At 40.1% G+C, this 25,431-nt stretch overlaps 1 protein-coding gene and 1 long non-coding RNA gene across 4 annotated transcripts in view; one reads left to right on the plus strand and one right to left on the minus strand.

Moving 5' to 3' along the window:
* The window catches only part of MPPED1 (metallophosphoesterase domain containing 1), a 59,690-nt gene extending 36,293 nt beyond the window's left edge, over nucleotides 1-23,397 (plus strand). For all 3 annotated transcript variants that reach the window (XM_074539234.1, XM_074539231.1, XM_074539233.1), the window contains 3 exons: nucleotides 14,136-14,251; nucleotides 18,852-18,965; nucleotides 22,442-23,397. In XM_074539234.1, coding sequence (XP_074395335.1) covers nucleotides 14,136-14,251; nucleotides 18,852-18,965; nucleotides 22,442-22,560 — 349 coding nt within the window. In that variant the 3' untranslated portion in view covers nucleotides 22,561-23,397. The remainder of the gene's footprint in view (nucleotides 1-14,135; nucleotides 14,252-18,851; nucleotides 18,966-22,441) is intronic.
* LOC141728783 (uncharacterized) lies at nucleotides 8,660-12,524 on the minus strand. Its single transcript, XR_012579954.1, has 2 exons — nucleotides 11,638-12,524; nucleotides 8,660-9,376 (listed from the first exon to the last, which is right to left on the minus strand). It is a non-coding gene; the product is annotated as an uncharacterized LOC141728783 (long non-coding RNA).
* Nucleotides 23,398-25,431: the final 2,034 nt, after the last annotated feature.

Genomic DNA, 25,431 nt, shown 5'->3' on the forward strand with positions numbered 1-25,431 from the left:
TTTTAATTGCACAATTACACACTGTGTTTGCTCAAAAAGACCTGATGCATTCAGTGCACAAGATCTGCTGTGCTTGCTGAACAAGTCCACTGGATATTAATCCTTTTACAGTTCTTATTCAGAAATGCCCTGTAAAAAAAAAAGCCTATAAAAGTGCATGTGAAATTTTGTATGGACATGGGAACAGGTCTCTGAGGTTTGTAGAAAAGATGTGCATCTGCTAAAGGACTGTGTGTATGTTCTGATCTGGTGGAAAATGGTGAGTGGCCTTTCTGTTAAGAAGTGGATGATTGTGCATTTGTGACAGGATAAGAGTACATATTTTACTTGATGGTGCAAAAGAAATGCAAGTAGCATTTCTTTTGAAGGAGAAGATTTTCTTCTAGCTTTCCATAATAGTTGTAAGCAGATGTATACAGCTGCAGGAGAAACTTCGGTCCTCCTGCTTTCAAGCAGGCATGCAAGGTGGCAGGAAAGCATGATATCTCTTTCAGCACTTTTTTTCCATTTTCCACCATGTGGGAAAGGAAGGGACAATCACAACTCTTGCAAACATAGGACAGTTTCATTATTCTAAATGACATATTGGTCTGGATAACTTAAAGAAGCCCTTTTGGATGAGATTGCCTCCAGACTCTATCCAGAGTGCATTTCTACTTGGCTTCAGTTTTCTGTAGAGATCTATTCTTGTGAAACAGAACCTCATTTTTCTTTTTGCAGAAGTAAATTTTTTTTCTAGTGTCTATGTATTCTCATTTCCTCCTTCATTCTTTTGTTAAAGGCCTTATGAACTCCAGAAACTTTTAATTTCCCAGTCAGGGAAGATGTGAGAGCAAATATTAATGTCAGTCTGGAAAGGCATTTGTGATCATTTGTCCTGCAGAGACAGATGCCTGGGCTGGACTCCTGGGGTTTTGTAGGTTCCCTCCAATGAAACGTTGATTCGATTTGGCCTGGCATGTTTACACATGGATCAACAGCTCTGGTGCCACATTATTTTTCCAAAATTGGGAACTGAGGGAAGAAAGTTAAGGTATGTGGGAAACAGTTTCTTTCTGCTTAAGTCTTGTTTTTATTGAGTTTAGCAAACTGGCTGAGGCCCATCTCACGAGCTCTGGCTTCGCCAGAGAAGATGGATTAATTCCTTCCAGTTTAAAGAACATCAGCATGTAGGTTGCATTAGTATCATCCCAAAGCAGCCTTGACAGGGACCTTATTCTCCAAATCATCATCCCCCTTTGGCTGGAGAGCTGGAAATTGGTTCCAACCTGTTGTCCCTTTCTTGGTGCACTGCAGTTGTCTGGACTATTCCAGCCAAGTGTCTTTACTCCAGTTGTGCATCCAGTGTGGATGCACAACTCTTGTCTCAGTTGATATTTTCTTGTCTGATTTGTGTTTTATCACAGAGTAGGTGACTTTGTTATTTGACTTCTTGTCAAATATTCTCTTTTTTCTTTCTGTGTGTCTGTGCATGTGTGTAACTCCCATGTGTAATCAAAACAGTTTCAAAGAGCATGCAAAGGGCCAAACTGAGGCAGCCCTATTTTGGTTCCACACAGACTCCAGGCCTAAGTCTCCATTTCAGTGCCTTTCTCCTCCATCTTTTCAAGAACAGCTTTTCATTCCTCACTGAACTCAGTTTCCATCAGTGAAGATTTATAGATTCATTTCATGAGAGGGACGCGCTTTCATTTTGCCAGTGATTAATCACCTAATGTTTACTTTCTGGGACCTTGTACAAATTTTTAGTCATTGAGGTGAGCATCAATTAAAATGAAACTGTACTAAAATAATATATTGACTTCATTTAACATAATAAACCTCCCAAGCTGGGAGTGTGGCTTCCATATAGAGCAGCAGCAGCAGCAGCAGCAGCTCAAGGTGTTACACTGTGGGTTTCACTCCCCAGAATTCACAGAAAAAGCTTCTGCCTCAAAGTGACCATTCCAATTCTTAGTTCTTATGTCCCCTTTCAAATAAAAAAACTGATTTAGCATCTTCCACATAACAAAAATATATAGGGAATCAAATGTTTTATTACTGGACAAAACCATACCAGATATTTTTCTTAGTAAAATATCTGATCCTTTTATGTTCTTTTTGTGCTGCACTCTCACTTGGTCAAAAGATAAAAATACAAATAACTGAAGTGCACTTGCTTCTGTACTGTTTCCTGAGGAAAATTCCCTCTAAAACACTTCCAAACTTCAGATTAAGTGGATTTCTGAGCAGATGGTTTGTTTTCCATGTCTGTGCTACAGTTTTGTTTGGATGGATGCAGAAATCCTGGATGTGGATGAATTCTAGACTGCTGGGTTTGGCTGCTCAGAAATATGTTTTAAAAGTGGTAGATGTTCCCTGATTGTTAAAGTTGGGAACTATTTGGAGTTGTTTTAATTAGTGACTTTGAGGCAGGCAATAGTAGTGAGTAATTTAGGTAGACTTGACGTGGTTCTTGAAAAAAATGAAAGTAGTCAATGGACTCTACTCACTATTTAGAAATGAGGCATCTCAGGTTTCAGAAATTTTTGAGAGAAGTTTGGCATCTAAGCCTACCTGATGTGGCTGTTTTACTGTGGTGAGAATGCTGAAGATATTTTCTTTCAGGCATTCAGTATAAGGTAGGTAAGACGTGACAGATGTGTAAGAAATAGCAACATGTTCAGAAGAGAAAAGTTCATCATCCTGTTAAAATATATCATCAGTCTGAGGCACACAGATACAGGTTTAATTGTATTTTAACAGAATGCTGGAGGCATATATTTTTTTTCCTCTTTCATACTTACAAGAAGCCATTTTCCATTTTGGAAGTGGTGCTTCTAAAACTACTTAAAACCACACTGCACTTGTAGTTTAGTCTGCAGCATATGGAAGATTATAAGCATGGTTTTTCCTGCAAAATTATTTTGATCTATTAAGCTCAGCTGTTCAGGGAAAGTGGTGTGGAGAACTGAATGATACTGAACTTCTGGAGTGTGAAAGGTCTTCCAGTGGCAGAAAGTGAGATTTAACATCCTGCCGTTTTAGCATCAGGAATGGATCACTGGATCATTTTTCTCCTTATTTTTTCTTTTGTTTAACAACAACAACAACAAATAGCTTAAATTGGTGCATTTGATGTGATAAATTTGTCTTGGAAAGCCTTTCATTTTCTGCATGACTTGAAAATACAGGAGATGTGAATGTCATTCAGCAGGCTCTGAGTATACAGGTGCTACTGCTTGTGTGAGCAATCATACTGAATTCAGGAGAGGTCTTTTTAATGAATGCTTCCATACAAATTAAGTGACTGAAATGAATTAGCAAGAATCGTTAACATTTCTGAAAAAAGTGCATGGAAGAAAATAAAAATTTGTTAATTCCAAGTGAATTTTCTATGTTGAACAAGTATAGTTGTTATTAACTGTATAAACTCTGCAGTAGGTATGTGAACAAATGAAAATGCGGAATGAACTACACCTATTGTAGTCCATAAATACCTCACAGTCAAACCAATAAGTTCTAGTTATTAGGTGTTTCTGAGTCACAGCAATTTAGAATATCACTTTTTTTATTCTTTTCTTGTTGATGAACATTCCAGAAAATATTTTCTCTCAAATAAAATTTCTTCTCAACATTGCCTAGGGCTGAGGAGTCTGGAACAGAGCATCACAACAGAGGAAAATCAGTACTTTAGAAACCTCTTGCCTGTTGTGTATTAGGGATATGGACCAGTTCCTTAACACATTTCACTGTGACCTCTTGCAGGGGGAGTTTAAGCAGTTAATGAAGCCAAAGTAAGAGCTCACTTTGCAGTAGAGCTCTTCCACCATGTCTGTACAAATGTGCAGGACACACACATGCATGTATGCTGAATATAGACCAGAAATTATGTTGATTTCAACATAACAATTTTGGGCAAATCCTATTTCTTGTAATGTCTGAACATTTTGTGTGGCTTTGGATATCTTCATATGAGTGGAGATTTGCATTTACTTGCTTTTCAATGTTCCTCCCTTTAGTTAAATTTGAGAGCAGTTGAAAAGTATATTGCTTTAGTTTAATTAGCTTGGTAGGGAAAAGTCCTTTCTTGGGCAGTAATTATTAGTTGTATATTATTAAAAGGAAGTAGTTCACGTTCAGTTACTTAGCAGAAATAATTGAATCTTCTGATCCAGTAAACTAGCTCACTTTGGATTCAGCTGTTTTTTAATTTAAGACCTGTAGAAGAGGAGACCTGTAATTTCACTATGGGGAATTGGCTTCACTTTCCTGCAGTCCATAAACCACAAGAGTGAAATTGCTATCCCCCACAGCAGTTTTCTCTTTATTTTTCACATTTGCTTGAAAGTTTAATTTTATGAGACAGAGCTGATTTTAAAGTTTAAAGTGCTTTTTTTGTTGTTGTTTTGCTGCTTTTCCCCCCATTTTTTTTTTCCTTGAACAAAAAGACTACCAGCTCTATCTGTAGTCTGAGCTCTAGTCCCAGACAGCAGCAATTTCTGGGTGTTTCAAAGATGTAAACACAGTTGGGCACTGTGATGAGCCCCTTGGCAATATTCCAAGAGAAACACAAATAGCCAACTAGTTCAGAGTGGGTCTATGTGGAGCTGATTCTCAGCTGGAGTAGCTTGGCAGTGCTCCACCAGCTTTCAAGCCATTTATACCTGGTGAGAATCAGCTTCCCTACTCCGTGGTAGCTTGTATGTGTGCATTTTCCCCAGGTTTTAACACAGTAAAGGTGTTACTACATCAAGAAGGAAATGGTGGCTCTACATGAAGAAGTGTAAATAGAGCCACTGGCATAGGAACTAATTGTAACAAAGCTGTCTGAGTTCTTTCTCTTTTCCCTGACTGGATTTTAAGGGGAAAAGTAATTTACCACTTGTGAAACTGTTTTAACACAGAACACTTCCTTTGGAATTGCTGTTCATAAATTATTTCATTTAATAAATTAGCATTATTTAAAATTAATTAAAATGAGGATTTTTCTTCACCACTAAGAAAGCAGAGAAAATTGGAAGCAATCATGGAATTGTTTAGGTCGGGAAAGGCCTGTAAGATCAGGTCCAAACATAAAACAAGCACTGCCAGGGCCAACACTAAACCCTGTCCCTAAGATCTACACATCTTCTGAATCTCCAGGGCTGGTGACTCAACCACCTCTCTGGGCAGGCCCTTCCAGTGCTTGAGCACCCTTTCCATGACAAAATTCCTCCTGATGTCCAACCTGAACCTCTCCTGGCACAGCTTGAGACAATTTCCTCTCATCCTGTCCCTTGTTCCCTGGCAGCAGAGCCTGATCCCCCCCAGCTGTCCCCTCCTGTCAGGGAGTTGTGCACAGCCAGAAGGGCCCCCTGAGCCTCCTTTTCTCCAGGCTGAGCCCCCCCAGCTCCCTCAGCCCCTCCTGGTGCTCCAGCCCCTTCCCCAGTTCCGTTCCCTTCTCTGGACACGCTCCAGCCCCTCCATGTCCATTTCTTGTCCTGAGGTTCCCAGAAGTGCCCCAGGATCTGAGGTGCGGCCCCAGCAGTGCCAGCCCAGGGGACAGTCACTGCCCTGGCCCTGCTGCCACACCATGGCTGGCACAGCCCAGGTGCCATTGGCCTCCTGCCCCCCTGGGCACACCTGGCTCCTGTCCAGCCGCTGTCTCCAGCACCCCCAGGGCCTCTCCCATCTTTCCAGCCCCTCTGCCCCAGCCTGGAGCTGCAGGGGGTTGGTGTGACCCAAGGCAGGATCCATGGGCCTTGTGGAATCTCAGAGCACTGGCCTGGGCCCATGGATTCAGCCTGTCCAGCCTCTGCAGAGCCTTCCTGCCCTCCAGCAGATCCACACTCCCACCCAGCGGGGTGCTGTGCATGAACTGACTGGGTGTGCCCTTGATCCCCTTGTCCAGATCATCAGTGAAGACATTAAACAGGACTGGCCCCAGTGCTGGGCCCTGGGGACCCCACTGGTGCTGGCCCCACCTGGATTTATACCCAGTGAAGCAGGGCCCACCCAGGCCATGAGCAGCCGGTGTCCCCAGGAGAATGTGTGAGAGACAGTGTCAAGGCTTTCTAAAGTTCAGGGAAACACAACCACCTTTCCTTCATCTTCTGAGGGGGTCACCCTGTCACAGAAGGAGCTGGGTGGGTCAAGCAGTAGCTGTCTGTCCCAAACCCACCTTGGCTGGAGCTGATTCCCTGGGTGTCCTGCATGTGATGACACTCAGCTCTTGCATGGATCCCATCCAGCCCCAGAGACTTGGGTGTGCCTCAGTGTCAGTGGTGTAGCAGTCACAGACTCTTTCCCCCTGGATTATGGGGCTCCATTCTGCTCCCTGTCCTTGTCTTCCAGCTCAGGGGCTCTGTACAATAAGAACAACCAGTATGACTGTTAAAGAGTGAGGCAGAGAAAGCATTGAGTATCTCAGCCTTTTCCTCAGTCCTTGTCACCATGTTTTCCCCTGTATCGAATAAAATATGGAGATTCTCCTTGGCAATCCTTTTGTTGCCGATGTACTTAATTTTTTACTGTTTTTTACATCAGTAGGCAGATTAGGCTCTATCTGGGAATTGACCCTTCTACTTTTTTCCCTGCATAACCAACAACATCCTTGTAGTCCTCTTGAGTTTCTTGTCCTTCTTCAGAAGGTCCTAATTTCCCTTTTTCAGGCAAAGCTTTCCTATTACAACAGGGGGTTGCACCTATGTGTGTCAAATATTTCTAATTGTGTAATCTACATCAGATAGGTACATTTTTAAGGTATCTCCGATTCCTAGATAGCTGAAGGATAGCTGGTAAACATGTACATTTTTGGTATAGAAAGCTATATTGCAGCAGTTTGTTTCCACCACTGCACTGTGGAGTGAATTTAGGAGTGTGGGAAAACGTAAACATGGAATTCAGGATTGCTTGGATTTTGTTCACTTTGGGTAGACACATGGCTGTTACCAGCTATCCTTATCAGTATGTGCTTTTTTAAACAAGAAGTAAGTTCATCTGTTGCTAGATTTGAAACATTAATAATAATACACTTCATGCGTATATGCACACATGTTGCAATAATTTATTAGTTTTGGAAGTGTTTTCATGCTTGTTTAAATCAAAATGGATTTGAATTTTCTAAGTAAAAGAAGGTAAAAAAAAAATAAAAAGGAAAATCAGAAAAGAACTGGCAGACAGTTAGTCCATATGGCCTGATCACTCCTGGTATTTGGAGACAAGAATGTAAACCTAGTGACTTACTAGAGGGAGTAACTCTTGGGCCTGACTGTAACTAGGGCACTCAGTAACTCAGTGGCTACTGTGAGAACCTTTTTTGTTGTTTCTCAGGGCACCTATTACATATCCTACATATTTTAGTCATGTTTTATCTGAGACAGCCCCTAAAAGGGGTGTTCCATCTCCTCAGGTGGCCAACACCTGCAGTGTCTTAGCAGACTACAACAAACACCAGCTAGCTGGAAGTGAGGAAGAACATTCTTTTATTTCAGCTCTCTGGGCATCTGACAGTGAACGAAAAGATGCCATGCATACATGGGCATCAAATTTCTTTTTTGTTCTGGGTTGGCCCCTTCTTGGCAGGTTTTACATTTAAAATGAGATGGTGACTGAAAACAGAAGGGCAGTTAATTCCTGTCCTAACCCTTCTTTCTGTGGCTGCCAGCTATCAGTATCTCAAATATGGGCTGGATAACCTGGCTGTATCTAGTTTTACATCCTGAGAATTCAAGAGACTGGTGGAACAGGCTCTGAGATATCAGGAACTCAAGACCTCATCTCTGCATTAAATCCCTAAGACTGTTCTGAAAGTCTGTGCAGTTCTACATCTGCACCCTCAGCACTGAATCTTTTGACTAATTATTCCAAATTAGTTTCTAGCTTTGTTTGCTTTATTATTTTTAAAAAATATCAGATGGGGTATAATCATTTGCTTTCCAGAAGAATGAGATAAACTATCTGCATTTGGTACTGGCATATTTTAAATTCAGTCTTTCATTAATTTTCCTCCTTACCTGTTACCTTCTTGTTTTCTTATTATGAAGATAAAGTAGATTTCATTTTATTTTTCATTGTTTTATAACAGATTAATGTTTAGAAATGATCAGTTCCTATTAGTCATAGCTCATTCTTTCTTCTTTGCAGTCAGAGCTGTATGAAATCCTTTACTAAACAAAAGATGAATGATTTCATGTGTAACTCGAATTGCAAGAGAAATAATTACTGACAAAGGGCTATACTCAGATTTTTATCCTTCTTTCCTTTTGTGAAAACAATAATTTAATTTGATTCAGAGTTCCAAGAGTGACAACCTTGGATGCAAAGCAGGTAAGGCAAACTTCCCCATGGAAGCAGAGTTGTGTGTCATGGCCAGTAGAGGATTTGAGTTGCATCATTTCCATTTATTAGTTAGTACAAGGCCTTAACTTTCATTTAAAAAGATCTGGCTTCAATATTAAGAATAAATAAAAAATTATTTTTTGCACAGTTTAATTCTTTTTGCCCACTGCTATTCTCTAAAAATCTCACCATCCTCTCCTCTCTTACATGGAAGTTACTCATAAGTCTTCTCATGCTCCTGCAGATTTCTGAAACATGTTTTTCCTTACATTTCAGTTATGTTTGGCTCAGATGCCCAGGTACTGAAAGATATTTCAAAGCCTATAAACAAACAGTGCCCTGCCAGTCAGTCTTAGCACCAATGGCTGATAGCTGCTTTTGTCCTTTTCCTTCCTGCTTTGGATGGCCCTTTGCATGCAAGAAGGAAAAGATAAAAAGCTCTGTGTTATTTCACAACTACTTTAGATGAAATGGCCGATACAAAATAAACCCCAAAAATATGAACTTTTGTGAATGCTTACTTGGCAAGAAAGTAGAGTTAAAAATAATAGAAATACTCACTAAAATAGTTAATTACTTAATTCCTTTAATTCCTCAATTTCCTTTAATGAGGAAAGGCTAATAAGGCAAATGCAGTGATTGGTTAAATTCAGCTTATGCAGTGGTGGGGAATGGAAAAATATGAACACCTGAAGAACCTGCCCACCAGGGAAGGTATGCAGTGTGTATAGTACTGTACACCCATGTTCACAGGACTGTAGCTTGTTGTGATAGTAAGATGATATCAAGACCAGGAAAAATGAGACTTAAATGTCCAACAGACAGTTTTTTGGGCTGGGAATCCGGGTGTGTTGGAGTTTTGCTTGTGTTTGCCACTGTGGAATCTGCTTTTCATGCTCCATGGCCTTTGACCAGCCACTCCTCTCAGTATGGCTTTCAGCATGGGTTGTCCAGTCTTCTAAATATGGAATATTTGCTTCTTTCAGGAAGAGGATCAGGATTGAGAAAGGTGATTTGGTCCATTCTTTTCCCACTGAGTTTCTTGACAGTCACCAACCAATATCTGTTTATATTCCTGTAGGAGAAAAATGACAACTGTGTGGAGAAAAGACTGAAGCAAGTTGCATGTGTTTGTGAACCTTTGAAATTTATTTGGTAAGCAAAGGAATTCTAGAGAGAGAACGTGCCTTCCAGCTGTGGAAAAAGAGAAGATTTTTATAGGAAGCAATAGAAATTAGGAGGTACAATGTGTTTCATTTCTGCACTTTTTGCTACCAGGGTGCTTGCAGGATGCTGCCCACCAATCCCATTGAAACACCACTGCTGTTCAGTCAAACCACCCAGAGCTCCCTGTGGCTCCTGGGCTTTTCCCTTGAAGTCAAAGAGGGTAATTGGTGCCTGCTGGTGGCGAGATTTGTGTTACTCAGCTGGGCAGCCTAGAGGCAGCTGCTGCAGTAAATCTTGCAGCTCTTGTGTTAACTGACACCCCCAGCCCTGCAAAGGGGGGGGATGTTTCTGGGAGTGCCACTGTTTTCTGCCCTGTTTGTTTGCAGGGGTGCCCAGGTACTATGAGGACTCCCCTTGAGCTGGAAAGGAAGGAAGCCATTCTTTGAGTTAAAAGGTTTCAATTGAATCAAGGCAATGGAGAATCAAATTTCAGTCTTTCATTGCTTGTAATAAAAAAATCCATGTGCATTGATAGTTCTCCCCAGTCAAGTATCCCTTGTTTTTAGGGCTGCCTGTCAGACTGAGATGGGTACCACTGATTTGAAAATGAAAAACCTTTAGTTTTCTCATAAAGGGCAGGTCAGATGTGTGTGGTGTATCCCCACCTTTTGCAGTAGATCACATGTAAAGCTAAGTAAAGCCCCATTTAAATGACAAAAGAGTTCTTGAGCTACATATTAGCTCTTTCCCATAGTAGCTGAATAAAAGAAAAAAAAATCCTAATAAATAATTAGGGTGGTAATATGTTTGACCATTATTTTTTTAGTACGACTTTTTTCTGTTACTATTATAACAGAAATGATCCTTTCAAAGACAACTAAAGTGCTAATGATAGCTAAGAAGGTCATTCCTAGGAGGTTAAACTGGTTTAATTAGAATTTATGAGAAGGTTACTATAGGAGTGCAGAAAGATGTTAAGGGGTTAACCTATAAGAGATTACATTGTAGTCAGTGTTCTGTTAAAGTTTGAATTAATTTTTCCCATGGGTTTTTCACATTCTAATTTTCAACTAAATGAGACATCTGTTTCAGAAAAGGAAAATTTGCTATGGTTGTCATAGCAACTATCATTCTGTAAGAAAATTATTCCAATGGTTACTTTAGAACAGAAAGATAGAAATTCAGTACATAAAGCAACATCCGATTTCTAGCACAAACTCTGATAATTCAGCCCTTTTTGTGTGGCAGATTATTTGGCCTGCAAAACTTGTTCAAATGTTTTAAACATAAGGTTAATTGTGCTGTAAACAAATTCACCTCTGATATATTTTCCCCCTTGAATCTTACACGTAGACAATCATTATTCTTATCAAAATAACGAACCGGTTGAATTTCAGTAGAGTGTTGGAAACACTCAAGCTGTTCTCTTGAAAAAGGTAAGACCTAAATCAAAGTACATTTCTACAGATGAGTGCTTCACTTCAAAGGTGAAATACATTAATGATGTATGTCTTTAATTGCCAAATAAATTTTTCTTGGGTTGGTTTCTTTTTTTCTGATGATAGTGAATTTTTCTCTTGTAGAACATACCTGGCAATATTTTCTTCGTCAAATGTAAGATTATTGAAAAATACATTATAAAAATAATTACACTTTTCCTGAGTAACCTCTATCTGGGAATACAGAAATTCCATGTACTCTACATAAAGAATTTAACTTTGCTTTCAGATTCTATCATAAATGCAAATTTTAGACAAAGTTGTCTTTGCATGATATTCGGGTCATGGGCTCATTAGTGGGTATTAGAGAAGAAGGCTTTTTTTCCTTCTCAGAAACTTTTATAGCTGTTTTGTAATAAATTTTCAGAAGAAGGGGCTTGGGGATTTATAAAATCCCTATATGCTTATAAAGATGGTATTTGCTTTGGGGGTGGGGGCACTGAAGTGTGTGATTTGTCTTTCTTCTCTCCAATGTAAAGCATGCCAGCATCCTCCACTGAATCCTTTCTTGGATCTGGGTTTTTTTTTTCTTTTTTTTTTTTTTTTGCCAGAAATATTCCAGACATTTCCTTCCATCTCAGGATTGTCACAAAAGACAGCATAATGGCAAATCACACAAGTTGTAACATCTCCCCTTCACAAAAGAACAGCTCCAGCATGCATAACTTACCAGCCCCGCTGCAGTCACCACAAAGGGAGCGAGGGAGGGAGGAGGGAGGGACGGGGGAAAGTGCTTCTTGTCTTAATAAGCAGATCATGCCTATTCATAAGGGGAAATGGGCTTTTTTAGAAAGTGGCCGTGTGTAGTCCAGCCCTGGTAGAGGCAGGCAGAGGCTCTCACAGCTGCCTATGTGGTTTGTGGTCATCTGGATTTCAGCAGAATTAAGCTGACTTCTGGTGAGACCTGTGGCAGTCATGAATATTTCTCTTTAAAAATGCTTCATTGTAGTCTTAGAATAATTATTTTGTGAGTTTTTGACCTTTGCTTCTTGGGCAAATACTGGTCTTTCCCCTTGGTTTCCTTTCTCCGTCTGGCATACCTATGGACAGTGCCTCCCCTCGCTTCCCATCAGGGACCCAGGGACAATCCTGTCCCTGCCCACTCCTGGCATATCCATTGAAACTGTCAGTGACTTAAAATACATGGTTTACTGTGCTGACACTTCTTTTGTCACATATTTGCCCTTGCAAATATTTTGTCAGTGAGATCTTGCTTCTAGAGAACTTATCCTGGGCCTACAATTTGTCCAACAGTTGAGTATTCTCAGTGAAGAAAAATACTTGGCCTGTTAGCTGTGGAATGCAATCCCAAGGCAGGAAAGGATGAAGAGTTTAGAAAAAGCCAACCACTGTATATTTTTATGAAGCCTTCCACTTCTGTAATATCCAAGAACCTCACAAACTTCAGGTTTTTATTTTCAAGGCATTCCTGTGTGGTAAAAAATAATTTCCTTATCTCAGTGGTGAGCTGAATGTAAGGGGGGGCAGATACAGCTCCACAGAGCTTGTGTGGTTGCTGTGTAACAATGTCACATGGTAACATTGCTGGTACCTTGCTGCACAATAAGCCAGTTAGGAGAATCCCATAATTGTTTAGGAAAAGACCTCTGAGGTGATCAAGTCCAGCCATAAACCTGATGCCACTAAACCATGTCCCCAAGTGCCACATCTGCACATCTTTTAGATGCTTCCAGGCATAGTGACTTAGCCAATTGACCTATCAGGGAAGAATTTTTCCCAATATCCAATCTAAACCTCCCCTGGTGCAACTTTAGGCCATTTCCTCTTGTCCTATTTATTGTTACCTGGGAGAAGAGAACCGATTCCCATCTTCCTAAAACCTCCTTTCAGGTAACTTCGGAGAGATAAGGTCTCCCCCGAGTCTCTCTCTAGACCCTGGCAGCAGGAAGCTGAGGAAAGGCTGCTTGGAATGCTGAACAGGGAACCAGAAAAGTGTGACTTTGTGGCCTGATGTAGGGATGTGCCTTAGCCAGCTGCCTTGGCCTGAGCAATGTTACTCAGAATAAGATTTCTGTTTCACTGCTAGTGCTGTTGGCATTTCTCCTTCACACACCTTCTTCACCTCCCTCATCACAGCTTCTGGAGGCTGGGACATATATTTCTGGTCCCAATAGCAGATGTTTGAAGATTAACCTTTTTTTTTTCCCCTGAGACACCTATTTCTCAAAACCCTGGTTATCCAGGGCATGTGATGAAGAGGCAGGGGATGAGAAAGAAAGTCTTTTAGTCATCAGTAGTTGAGCCTCTTTTTGTCTGTGGAAGAAAAATCTTTTGTTCATTGTTCTTCAAATATGAGTATGGTCACAGGACGTCAGTCAAGAAATTATTAAAACTTCCAACCTAAAACTAACCCCTCAATTTTATGACCTAGAATTAGAGCCTAGTCAGCAAGACATAATTTAACACTGTGGTATAATTGCTGTGAAATATAGTTTTTTAATCAATGGGATAGCAAGATACAGATAAATTATATTCTGACTGGCAGTGTTACAGTCCTGCTGCTCCATGATGAGCTGCTCCATGAGTATGTTTGAAAAAATGTAAATGCCTGTCTGATAAGGAATCCTGAATATGGAAAGTCTTACTTAAAAGTAAGTCAACACACCAGAGGACAGAAGAAATTTGTGTGTAAGAGAAGCAGCAGCATTCTTGTTCTGGTGGGATGTATCCAATTAGGGAAACAAAGCAGCAGAGATGATGTCTCTGACTTTGGAGCAGGATCTGTCATGGTGCCAGGGTCTGTCCTTGCCCAGCTGGTCATAGACTAAGGGCCAAACGTGCTGGGAGCCAATGTGAAACATAAATCACGTGAAGGTGTCTGAGACAGCTGTTCTTCTAAATGTTGTGAGAGTCAGCGTGATAATCCACACATGGAGATCTTGGTATCCAGGCCTTGTAAGTAGTTGGAGCAATACTGTGAATATTTTACTCTGTGCTGCTACTGAAAGCGGGGAGGACTGCTCGTATTTGCCATACAAGTTAAACTACACTGCTAGTATGGAAAGAGGGGATTACTGTGCACACAAAGAAAATTAATGCTATTTGTGTCTTCAAATTCCATGGTAGCAAAGAGGCAACCTCAGTATTTTAATTAGATAACCAGTACATGGAAGTAGCACTGAAGACATTCTCCTCCTCTCTTGGCAGGCAACCTTGGTTTTATGGCTGGGGCTTTAATCTTCCACGAGGCCAAGCACTATTAGAGAAATGGAACCTTATTCCAGATGGAATAGATATTCTTATAACACATGGACCACCTCTCGGTAAGAAAATAATAGTGCTCTTAGCTGTGTATTTCAGATGATTATATGGTAACTGATGGCTCTCCTTAGAAAAAGAGTGCAATCCTCACTTACAAAAGTCAAAAGCAACATGCATACTGATTTCAGCAGCACCAGGACTTCAGCTCATGATTACCTATGATGCCTCAGCTCAATGGCAGGGAATTAAATAATGGCTTTAAAAAAATAAAATGTTAACACATAAAGCCATAATGAGCTTTACAAATTAGCAGGGTCTAGTTTTCCTATGCACATCTCTAATCTGCCACTGGTGAAATTACTAGATTGAAGGCGTGGAGCCTGTTTGAAGAGAAATGCAGGATTAGGATTTTATTTTTTTTTATCACTGTCTCCCTGACTTGCTACTGCACTCTCCCGCCAACAAGTACCCAGAATCTCTTTTTTCCCTCATTATGCTGAGTTGGTGCACCTTCTGCCTCACAAACCCAGATGCTCCCCATTGTTTGCCTGTTCTTTGGACAGGATGGCTGAATTGCTTATCTGTAATACAATTTGGCAACATGAAGAGTTTAAAAAGAAACAGTTTTGCATGTACATTTTCCAATTATTTTAATATAGGTGGTATAAAAGCTATCTATCTATAAGAGATTTCTCGTATTCCTAGAAAATTTGGACATTAAATTTGCTACATAAATAATACAATCACACAAACTTGTCCAGATTCAGTAAAGGCTTAAGGCTTTTAAGCTTTTTTTCAATGTATTTAACATACAGCAGTCTATATTTTATGTGACTGTGTGTTTGACTCTCACTAATTTAATAAGTGGACATGAACAAGAAGCTTGTACTCAAGTATTCTGCTGATCCTTACTGTGCTTTGCGTGAAATGGAGGCAGTTGGTTTCTTTAAACCTTTAGATTCCCCAATTTCATGAAGCTAAAACCCTCATCTTCCACCCTTTCTTCTCTTTCAGAGCTTGGAGGAGAAAGTATCTAAAGGGTTTGTGTTTTGTTTTCTTTAAAAAGACATGTTTGCATTCCACTGCTCACTAATCCTGGGGGAAAGTAGTTCTTTGTGAGCAGTTTCTCACAGTTAGGGGTGTGTGTTTTGATTCTTCACCTAAGTGGAGTCTCATGCCATGCTACAGACTGATTTTAATATGAGCCTGTATTGTAAAAGTGGATGTCAGAAATTGTTTCAGCCCTGAGATATCAGCTCCAAGCCATTGGTATGGGGGTAATCTCCCCTAGGTTCCAAGGCACAATGCTGTGCCTTTCATGTAGTTCTATTTATAAGTCATATTTAAAACTTTTTCAGAAGCTTTTTCAGCACTTTGAAAACCCCTTTTAAAGCCAGATGGCCAGCTGTAGAACAATTCAAACTTCAGCTGACTGGAGATTCACTTGAAATCTAATGTTGGAAAGTGGAGATTCAACCACCATGCTGTTTTAGCCACCAGGCCTCTCCAGTAGCCTCAGGCATCAGCAGAGGGAGGAGGACCCCTAAAGAGCACTGCAGAGCTGGCACTCAACAGACAGACTTCAATAATAAATTTAATAGTAAATTTAATAATTGAAAAGTAAATTAATAATTGCAGTAATTCTGAGGAAGGGCCACCCATCTCCAGTGATTGTAATGGAGTAATGTGAATTCCCCCTGTCTCCATGGCTCAGTATATGGGGCTTTTTTTTCCCCTTTTAATTCTTTATCTTCAATCATCCCCCAAGAATTTCCTTTAGTTTTTTAGAAGTCCCTGTTTCTTTGTCTCTCTCTTATTGATGCATTAATAGATGGCTCAAGCACAGAACACTCTGCCTGAGGGCAGGAGCTGTTGGTCTCCCTGACACCCCTGGCAACAAATATATGATACTTCAAAGAACTGAGCACTCTGCTTAACTTACAGACCCACCTCATTGTGCACCTCTGTCCACAGACCCTTTGGGAGACAGGATCCCCCTTGAACCTCCCAGCCAATTATTCTAACCAGAAAGCTGATTCCTGTTGTTCTCATCTTGGAGCTCAGAACCTCACTAGCGTTGTTCCTAATGACCATAAATAGCAATCAGTCCTCTTGCAAATTCTGGGCTTTTTTTCTCCAGCATGGCTGCCTTAATTCTGCCCACCATCCATTTTCTGTGCTCCTCTCTGATTCTCTCACTTCAAGAGTGTGCATCCTCCTGAACTAATTAATAATACATTATTACATAGATTTGAAATGGTCTGATATAGATACAGAAGAACCATTAAGAGTTAATGAACTTTGATTTTCATTTGGCCATGTAACAAAAATCCAAGTAATTTTTCTCTTCTGTTCTAGAGTAGTGCTTTGGGATGAAGCACTACTTCATCCCAAAGCACTATTCTAAAACAGAATAGATGGGAGGTTCACAGAGGATGGGAAAAAAAGGTTAAAACATCTATTTTGGACCATTTTATCAGTAACCTGTTTATTATTATTAACAAAGATATGCAATGTATTTCATAGCTTATGAAATATAGAATTTTTGATTATGGGATCAGTGTTAATGCTCCTTTTCTTATTGCATATTTTTGTTTCCTAAAGATCTCCATTTACAATTCTTTTATTTCTCTTCCAAAAGTTCACTTTATTTTCTTTGGTTTGAATTTAATTTCACCTTTAAGTCTTCATTTGCAGCTGTCTGCTTGATAGTCTGTGACAAAGATTTATACTTTCCTGACAGCTGCAGAAACCTGTTTCAAGTAACCAAACATTAAAAAACCCCTAAGATGAACTCTAATTGTTAGCTAGGTGTAATCAATTATTCTTAGTCTGTGTAGTCAGGTGTACATAATAAGCTGCAAACATATGGGAAGGCTTCAGAAGGGTGATAATGCATGTAAACAAAAACATGTTCAACATAAATAATGCTTAATTTAATGGAGAAGTTAATTTTATGGATTTTTGTTTGTGAAGTTTTTGAAGTGGAAATACTTTCGGCTTTATGTTCACCGCAGACATTTTGACAATTAACTGTTTCAAATCACTGGAGTAATAAAACCTATGGCTATAATATGTTTACTCTGAAAAAAACCCCAAACATGACTTTATTCCAGAGGAATGGCTGGCCTCACTTTAACATCATAAGTGCTGTTTTTCTCTGGTGAATTTTGACCTCCCTTCGATGGCACATGTGAATTCAGGAGGAGTGAGCATTGCTCAGCCTGGCTGTAGTTCAGCAGGGCTTTCTTTTTCAACATTCCCTGACAGGGGCCAAACAGCACCTTCAGGTCTTTGACCATGATGAGAACTTCCTCTTTTTGGCACTTAGGATGCCCCACTCCCAGGTTTGTTTTTCTTTTTTCTGAAAATTGAACTCTGAGTAGCTCTCTGAGTAGCTATGAAACAAGTGCAAACTTTAGCCATTTTGGTAAAACCTCACAGTTTACTGAGCCCAGTTTTCAAGCACTGGCAGCTAAAGAGGTATTTCTCAATGTGTGAACCTACCCTGAAGCTCTAGCAAATCTGAGAGCTTTTCCAAGAGCTTGAATACCACACTTTTGGTCTTTTAAACCAGTTGGTTGGCTGCTTAGCCATGCTTGAGTGGACATCAAAAGTAAATGTATGAAAAACAGGTCCAGGCTCTGTACCTCTGGCTAAAAGCACAATATATTCACACTACTGCAGAAAATCCAAGAGATGCAAAGCTATGACAGGCTCACAGGGAAAATGTCAGAACAACAAAATAAAACCAGGAAGATTTTATCTTCTAGGTTTCCAAATCTGAGCCTGATGAAAATGACTGAACAATAGAGAGAAAACAGATTGATTGTTGCAAACACTCCAATACAACATCCTCCTTATACTACTACTTGGAAAGAAACATGGACTTCAGTTGGCAGTAAACTTCCCCCTGCAGTATTTTTAGACTAAGAGGCAGTTGATGTAACATTTCTGTCTATTTTCATAAGAAATACATTTTTACACAATTTTTGTGCAAGAAAATGCAGCACTTAAATCCATCTTCTGCAAAAGTCCTGAGTTTCTCTGAGATTCATCAGTTTAGGGAAGTGGGGCTTGCTGTGCCATGAAGTGGTTTAACTCAAGGATGTCACTTTTGGGCATGTAGTGGATTCCTCACCTGAGCTCCCCTGCTGTAGGATTAAATGTAATAACAGTAGAGTTGTAGTATTGGCAGCCCAGATTCCATTACATTGGTTCAAGTGTTCAATATAAAAAATAGGTCCCAGGACTGGTTTTAAATAGTTAAATGTTCTTTTAAATTCTTTAGAGGCTCACTTTGGATTTACTGCACTTTACACCTCATTCTCTTCAGGAAGAAAAAGGGGTAAAGCATTGAGTTATCCCATTAACAACAGCGCAAAAAATGCTTTGATTGCAGTGATTATTTTTATTCTTTAAAAAGAAACCTGGAAAGTGTTATCATAGTCCTTTTTATCCAGATGAGCTTTTATGGTTTTCCACCAGTATTTTTCTTTCCTTCCTCTTCTGCATACCAAGGCAGACACAGCTTTTGCCATTTCAGTTCTCCTGTGGCTGTTTGTAAAAAGCCATGAGACATGAAATCTCAAAAATTCTGTATAACAGCACAGCTTTGTGGATCACCTGTCTTCTCTTAAAGCTTTCCTTTCTTTTCCAAAGGTTTTCTAGACTGGGTTCCTAAGAAAATGCAACGAGTAGGATGTGTTGAGCTGCTGAACACAGTCCAGAGACGAATACAGCCAAGGCTTCATGTTTTTGGACATATCCATGAAGGTCAGAGCACATTTCTTTTTATATATATGTTTTCAGAAATAGCAAACAGAGAAATCTTAACCAGCATTTTCAAACTTGAATGTCTGAACTGAAGCACTTGAATTCAGATACATATTTAGCTGTATATATAGAGGTGAAATTGGCTGATATCCACATTTCAAACTTGTACTTGAGCTTATCTTTAATTTTCTACATCTATGAAACATGTTGATGCTTCCTTCACATGGATGAGTACTGTGAATTTTAAAATAAGAATACAAGTCCAGTAGTTACAGAAAGTGACTAAATATTAGGATGGAGGGATTTTTTTTTCCTTAGCAGAATCTGTGCTTCACAATAATTCATGTAAGATCTCTGTGTGTTAACTTCTGTGCTTGTAAAAGAGATAGGTATATTTTGAGTGTTGCTTCTAAGGCTTGATCTTCAAGATTGTACAATAACTTTTCTCTCCCCATCCGAGTGTATATGAAGTTGAAATCAAGAGGGGTATCACCACTGACTGGTGTAGAAGTTCCAAGATATTTATGGATGCATTTAGTTGCTTTGTCAGGGGAAACATTTTGTGCTTAGACAAAACAAGTGGTTCTATTGACTATTTGATATTTAACTGGAGGGAAAAAAAAAAAAAAAGAGTTCTCTTTGCACAAGCCAAGTAAATGGTGACAGATATGCTCTGCTGAAGTCAGTGACAGCAGGAGCTCATCTCCAGACAAAAGGAAAGGTAGATGCTGCCTGTCCTGTTTACAGAGCAAGGCAGAAGGCTTCAAGCAGTGCTGCCACCCCAAGCAGAAGCAGTGGGCTGTGCAGGAGTGAACCATTGGCATGGACGTGTGTATTATCAACTGCTCCATCTTTGGCAGTGTCAACTTACTGGCAGGAAAAGGTACTCCACAGCTGCCAGTTTTCTGCTTCTGGGACTGCTCCAGCCTTTGCTGTAAGATCTCTGTGGGTCTCAGCAGGGCAGAGATGGAAAAACTGGAGGAGCTGGCATTCAGATACTTCTGGTTTTGTGAAGAACCCTTCCTAAGATATCCCTCTCTGACTTGCTGCTGGAGGCTTTCACCACAGCACATAGAAGTGACATGGCTGGTGATGTAAAATTAATGGTTAAGATGTTCAGATCATTATTTTATAGCTCAAGGATTAGGTCCATTGTCCTCCTGTGTCTCATCTGCAGTGACCTATTAATGCCTGGTTAATGTCCAAAGTGCTGTTAAATCACAGAGTAAACAAATAATGCTGCTAGAGCAGTCTTTGATATTCCAACCAAGAGAGCTGGTGAGCACAGTTCAAACTCATTGTCATTTCAGAAATTATAAGCCAAGAGGGTTGCAGGGGATATAAGCAAACAGCAAGCCATGAAGCTTCAGGCAGGTAAACAAAATCACATCTGCTATAACCAAGTCCAGCTTTGGCTCTCAAGGGAAGAGAATGGCACCTCCATAGAATAGTAAATCCTGTGAATTAATGTAGTTGGCACAGTAGGTATCAAAACACAGAAACAAGGTACTCTTCTTGTTAACTATCATAATTTAGAGAAAACAAATGGGGAACTGCAGAGCCTGTTTGTCAGTGGGATGCTAAATCTCTGCAGAGGAGAATTCCCATTGCAGGCAGCCTGTGCAAATGAAGCTGCACTTTGTAGAGAGAATGCATGATTTGAACAGATGAGTTCTTTCTCGGAGTGAGCATAGCTACATCTGCAGCAGTCATTTACTGAACATCTGGGGAGAAGAGGTGCTTATAAGAGATGTTTCTTCCCTATTCCCTCTCTGCACTACCATGTCTGCCAAAAACTACCTCTGCACATGGGCTCGCTGCTGATGCACCCATGGAAGGGACAAGCAGCATGGCAGAGGCTCTGGCTAAAATTCTGGTTTTCCCAGTATAGCCAGTACTCCACTGAGGTCATGACCAAGGAAACCCCGCTGGCAGTGGGACAGGAGTGAAAGCTGCAGCATTAGGAATCTTCCAGCAAAAGAAAATGTCTGGTCTCTTCAAATATATAGCCAAGGAGACAGAAAGTCCCAGCCACGGTGCTGACTCTCCTCCGTGCATTTTGTGTTTTCCTCAGAATAGTCATTCCATGGCAAACAGAAAGGGATTTAAAGAAATTCCTGTGACAGGAGCCTGACAGAGTTTTCTTCCCTCCCTGGGCCCTAATTATAGTGTAGTTTTTCCATGGAAGGTGCAGGAGGCCCTGCATTATTCAGGGTGTATCAAGGAACCAAAAAGAAAGGAATTTGGCTACTGTTTCTTTGTTTGCAAATTATGCAATTTTCAGTGCTGTGAAAGACACAAAATTGCATTCAGAGAAAACATGGGGTCCTCAGCACCTAGGATTTGAATAGCTAGAGCTTAGTGTGTATATAGCAATGAATACATTTCGCTATTAACTTTATGAAAGGTGAGATTGAATCTTAGTGCAAATGCTTTCCACCAGGTGATTTCCCCAAAATCACGTATTTCTGATGTCAAATGCAGTTCTTCATATTGATCATAATATTTCAGTGAAAGTTTCCAACATTAGGCCTTTGGCTTTCATATAATCAAGCTTATGGTTTTTTTTAGAGATTCATTAAAAGATTTTTGACAATGGAGAGTGTGTTCTTTTTCATAACACCAAGGTTGTCAAAGGGCTTCTTCACTTTCTGAAACAGCATTTCACTGTACTTCTACAGGAATTAGAACTGAAAGTTTGGTTTTCTGCAGATTTAACTCTGGAATTGTTTGCCTTGTGTGTCTAGCCAGACATGAGATGTAGCTGAAGCTTTTTCACTGCTGGTGAGACACAGAGATGTGTGTGTTCTCCTGTGGAAATGTTCTGGTGTTTTAGGGTGTGAATTCACCTTGTCTGTTAGACAATGCACTCAATAATAAAGCCATCTTTTCTCAGCCTGGGCAGGCATTTTAGTGCCTTTCCATCAAGTTTGGTCAACAAGTTAAAAGACATAGCAAGAAGAGGTTCCTACTAGGCAAATCCTGCCCTGATGCACATGCACACATACTTGCTTCAGTCAAGCAATGTTTTTTTTTCATTGGTTGCTTAAAGGATGTTCAGCATAGGGCAGGAAAAAAAGGTGGGAAGATTAAAATTGCCCAAAGTTTGCTGCACTGATGACTGCAACCCTAAACTATCAGAAGCATCCTTTCCAAAAACTAAAACGGTTTTAAGAGAAAAATCTCTGCAGAGAGAAGTATCTGTCTTTCTAAGGAGGCTTAGTGTGCTGGCTGCCAGAGATAATAGCCACCAGCTACTGAAGGCCCATTTTGCTTTTCTTACACAATTTAAAAAGTTATTCTGTAGGAAAAAGATGGTATTGATTCAAGGAACATTTATGTTTTGCTCAAAGATAATTTTTAAATTCCTTCTGAGTAATAAAAAATGTGGCACTTATTGTGTGATAAAGGTAATTAAAAATGAAAGAAGATAATAAGGAATAATGAGAGTAACCAGAATTTTTCTTCCTTTTTAGGTTATGGTGTCATGGCTGATGGAACCACCACCTATGTGAATGCATCTGTGTGCACTGTGAATTACCAGCCACTTAATCCACCTATAGTTATTGACTTACCTACTCCAAGGAACACATGATTATAATGAGGATTTAAAGTTGTACCCAACACATAAGCAACTTTATATTGCTGGCTGAGAATCCCAATAGGGAACCATTCAACAAAAAAGCAAAATCCTTTTTTTTCCTGCTAGCTCTTCACAGATAAATTTGGAATAACAAAAGTGGACAAGGAACAAACATTTTGGTGCCAGAACCAGATTAAAGACTAACATTTCACCATTAAAATGTTTGTGAACACAGAAAAGTGAATGCATTCCACATATATATATATACATATATATATATCTATATATATATATCTCTAGTAGGGGCTTTTGTACATACCGTATACTGGACTTTATTAAAAGAACGATGTCTTTCAAAGGAGTGTTTCTTTAAGAAAGTTTGCGGTTTAAACGTAAGTGTTTAGACTAGGATTTCCTCATTTCAGATGTTTTTCAGTGAGCTCTTGTTAAAAAAAAAAAGTGATGGTAAAGATGTTTTCCCTTAATCAACATGGCAAATATAAAAGATGATGCACAAATGACCAGTCAAAGGAGGAAAGCTATTTCTCCAAGTCGTCCAGGTCTAAGTCTTTGCATCTATTCAAAACCAATGCAATACAGGCCCTAATTCACTGTACTGAAATGAAGTTTTACTACATCTGGCATTACAGATGGCAAGGGAAATGGTGCATATTGCCAGCATGCTGTAAACAGCTCAACATTCAAGAAGGGAGACTGTGTTAAGTGCAGTATAAACTCAGGAATTTGTAACCTGGCCTCGCCTGTTTGAAAAGAAAAAAAAGCATGACATTTCCCTTAAAAAAAAAAAAAAGAAAAAATATAACTGTGTTTTCATATGGTAAAGACATATGTAATTGTATTTAAGGAAAAAAGAAAAAGAAAGGACCTGCAAAGAGCCCACCCAATGATTAGTAATGGTGTTTTAAATAAAACCTACTGGGACCATTGGTTTACAAACTGCTAATGGGACATGCAGCCAATGATGAGATTACTGGTTTGAATTTGGCCCTGGTCAGGAGTGGTTAAATGTCATTGTGATCATGTTGTCCTTGGGAAACATGGATGTCAAGGGAAGGTATCAACCCAAGGTGTGGTTCAAGCACTCCCTTTTGGGTGGCTGTGAGTGACAGGTACACACCAAAATGTGCAGAGCAGAGGTCACCTCAGGGGACCTGGTATTGCTGTTTGCCCACACGTGGACACTTCTGAGAGAGGCTCAGCACAAACCCAGTAGAAACCCATCTGTTGTGTTGCTTTTGGCACCAGACAAAGCAGGGAATGTGGCAGGAGCTGGTTGGGATGGTCCACAGTCATGGTACTGCCCGTGCAGCTCTTCTGCAGGGCTAGCAGAGTTATTGAAGCTGCTGAGATTTCAGTCCTGTCCTAGGCAGAAGTTTAAGAATTGATTAGAAAGCTACCAAAAAAACCCCAGGGCTTCAGACATGTCCTGCGAGAAATGGATTTCTGTCTTGAACTAACAAATACATCCTTTTGACTTGATGGAGATAATTTAACTGCTGTATTCTGAATGTGGGCATCCTGAATACAGGGCTGACAGCATCTAGGCATTAATCTTGTTCACACACATTGGGCACACCACAGCACTGCCAGCTTAGAGCTGATTGCAGATTTGTGCATAGCCCACACCTGCAAACGTGCATTGGAGAATTGTGTGTGTTACATGGATGTAAATGTGTTTTATGTAACAGCTGCATGTACATTCTACAAATAAACAATTTAAAATACCTGTGTTGCAAAACCAGGCCACGTGAGCCTCGACTCTCAGCTAGGTGGGCACAAACTCTGCTTTTCACTGGCTTCCCATGTGCAGGAGCTCTTTCAGGTGCTGCCTGGAGCCAAGCTGTTCAGGCCCGGTAACTGACTCATGCTGTGGACCCACAAGAAGCCACGAGACCCCTCAAAAACATAAGTCACAGGTCTGTCAGTTTTGTAATCAGTTGGGTGACCATGTGTCTAAACTAATGTGCTGCTTTTTTTTTCCTGAAAATGAAACCCAAAACAATAGGTGACACCTGCAACTGGTTTTTTGGGGAGTGGTTCACAAGTGCATGAGCAGTCTGCCATTAAGTCAGATGGGGCCATTTCTGTCAGAGCTACTTGTGTAGAAATTTCAGGATCAGCTCCTAAATCAGTAAGAACTGAAATTCATAGTTGAATATGAACTCCTGTCATCATTGGGAAGATGAACAATAGCATGTAGTTAGAATAAAAGTGGCTTATCTAGTCACAATTCAAGTGGTTTGCAACAAATGTGGCAGGAAATTGGCTGTATGTTAAAGTCTGAAATGTTTACATTCGCTCACGGCACTTAAATGTTAAAGTGAAGGGAAGAGGTCGTTTTATTAGCCTCAGCAAAATTTCTATGTCAACCATAAAATATTCTCTTAAAAATAATTTTTCCTAAGGTATCTTCCAAATACTGTGTATTTTTATGTGGAAAGGATATGAAAGCAACTGTTACTTCAAAATATCATTTAAAGTACTTGAGGTATGAAAGCTTAAAGATTATTTAATCATTTTGACATAACTTGAGTGTTGTAATTTTTGGTCAAGCATGTTAGACGAATAAAGTCTTAAAAAAAACAACATACAACAAAAAATAAGGTCTCTTAATGTGCAGCTCATGTGATCAGCTCCATGTTGGAATGACTGTCATCTTCTCCAGGGGTAGGAGCCAGGCTGTGGGACATTAAAGTTGTTATGGAGGGGGCTCAGCAGAGGGTGCCCTGCTCTTTCCCCCATCTTCCAGCCACCACATCTCCTGCAGAGGGTAACGAGCTCAAGGTTTGGGTTGCAGAGAGGGGAAAACAGCAACCACCACCTGTAGTGGATGTATTTTGGTGGGAGAATGTGCCAGGTGGG

The sequence above is a fragment of the Zonotrichia albicollis genome, chromosome 4 (genome assembly GCF_047830755.1).
Source record: "Zonotrichia albicollis isolate bZonAlb1 chromosome 4, bZonAlb1.hap1, whole genome shotgun sequence".
Classification (NCBI taxonomy): Eukaryota; Metazoa; Chordata; class Aves; order Passeriformes; family Passerellidae; genus Zonotrichia; species Zonotrichia albicollis.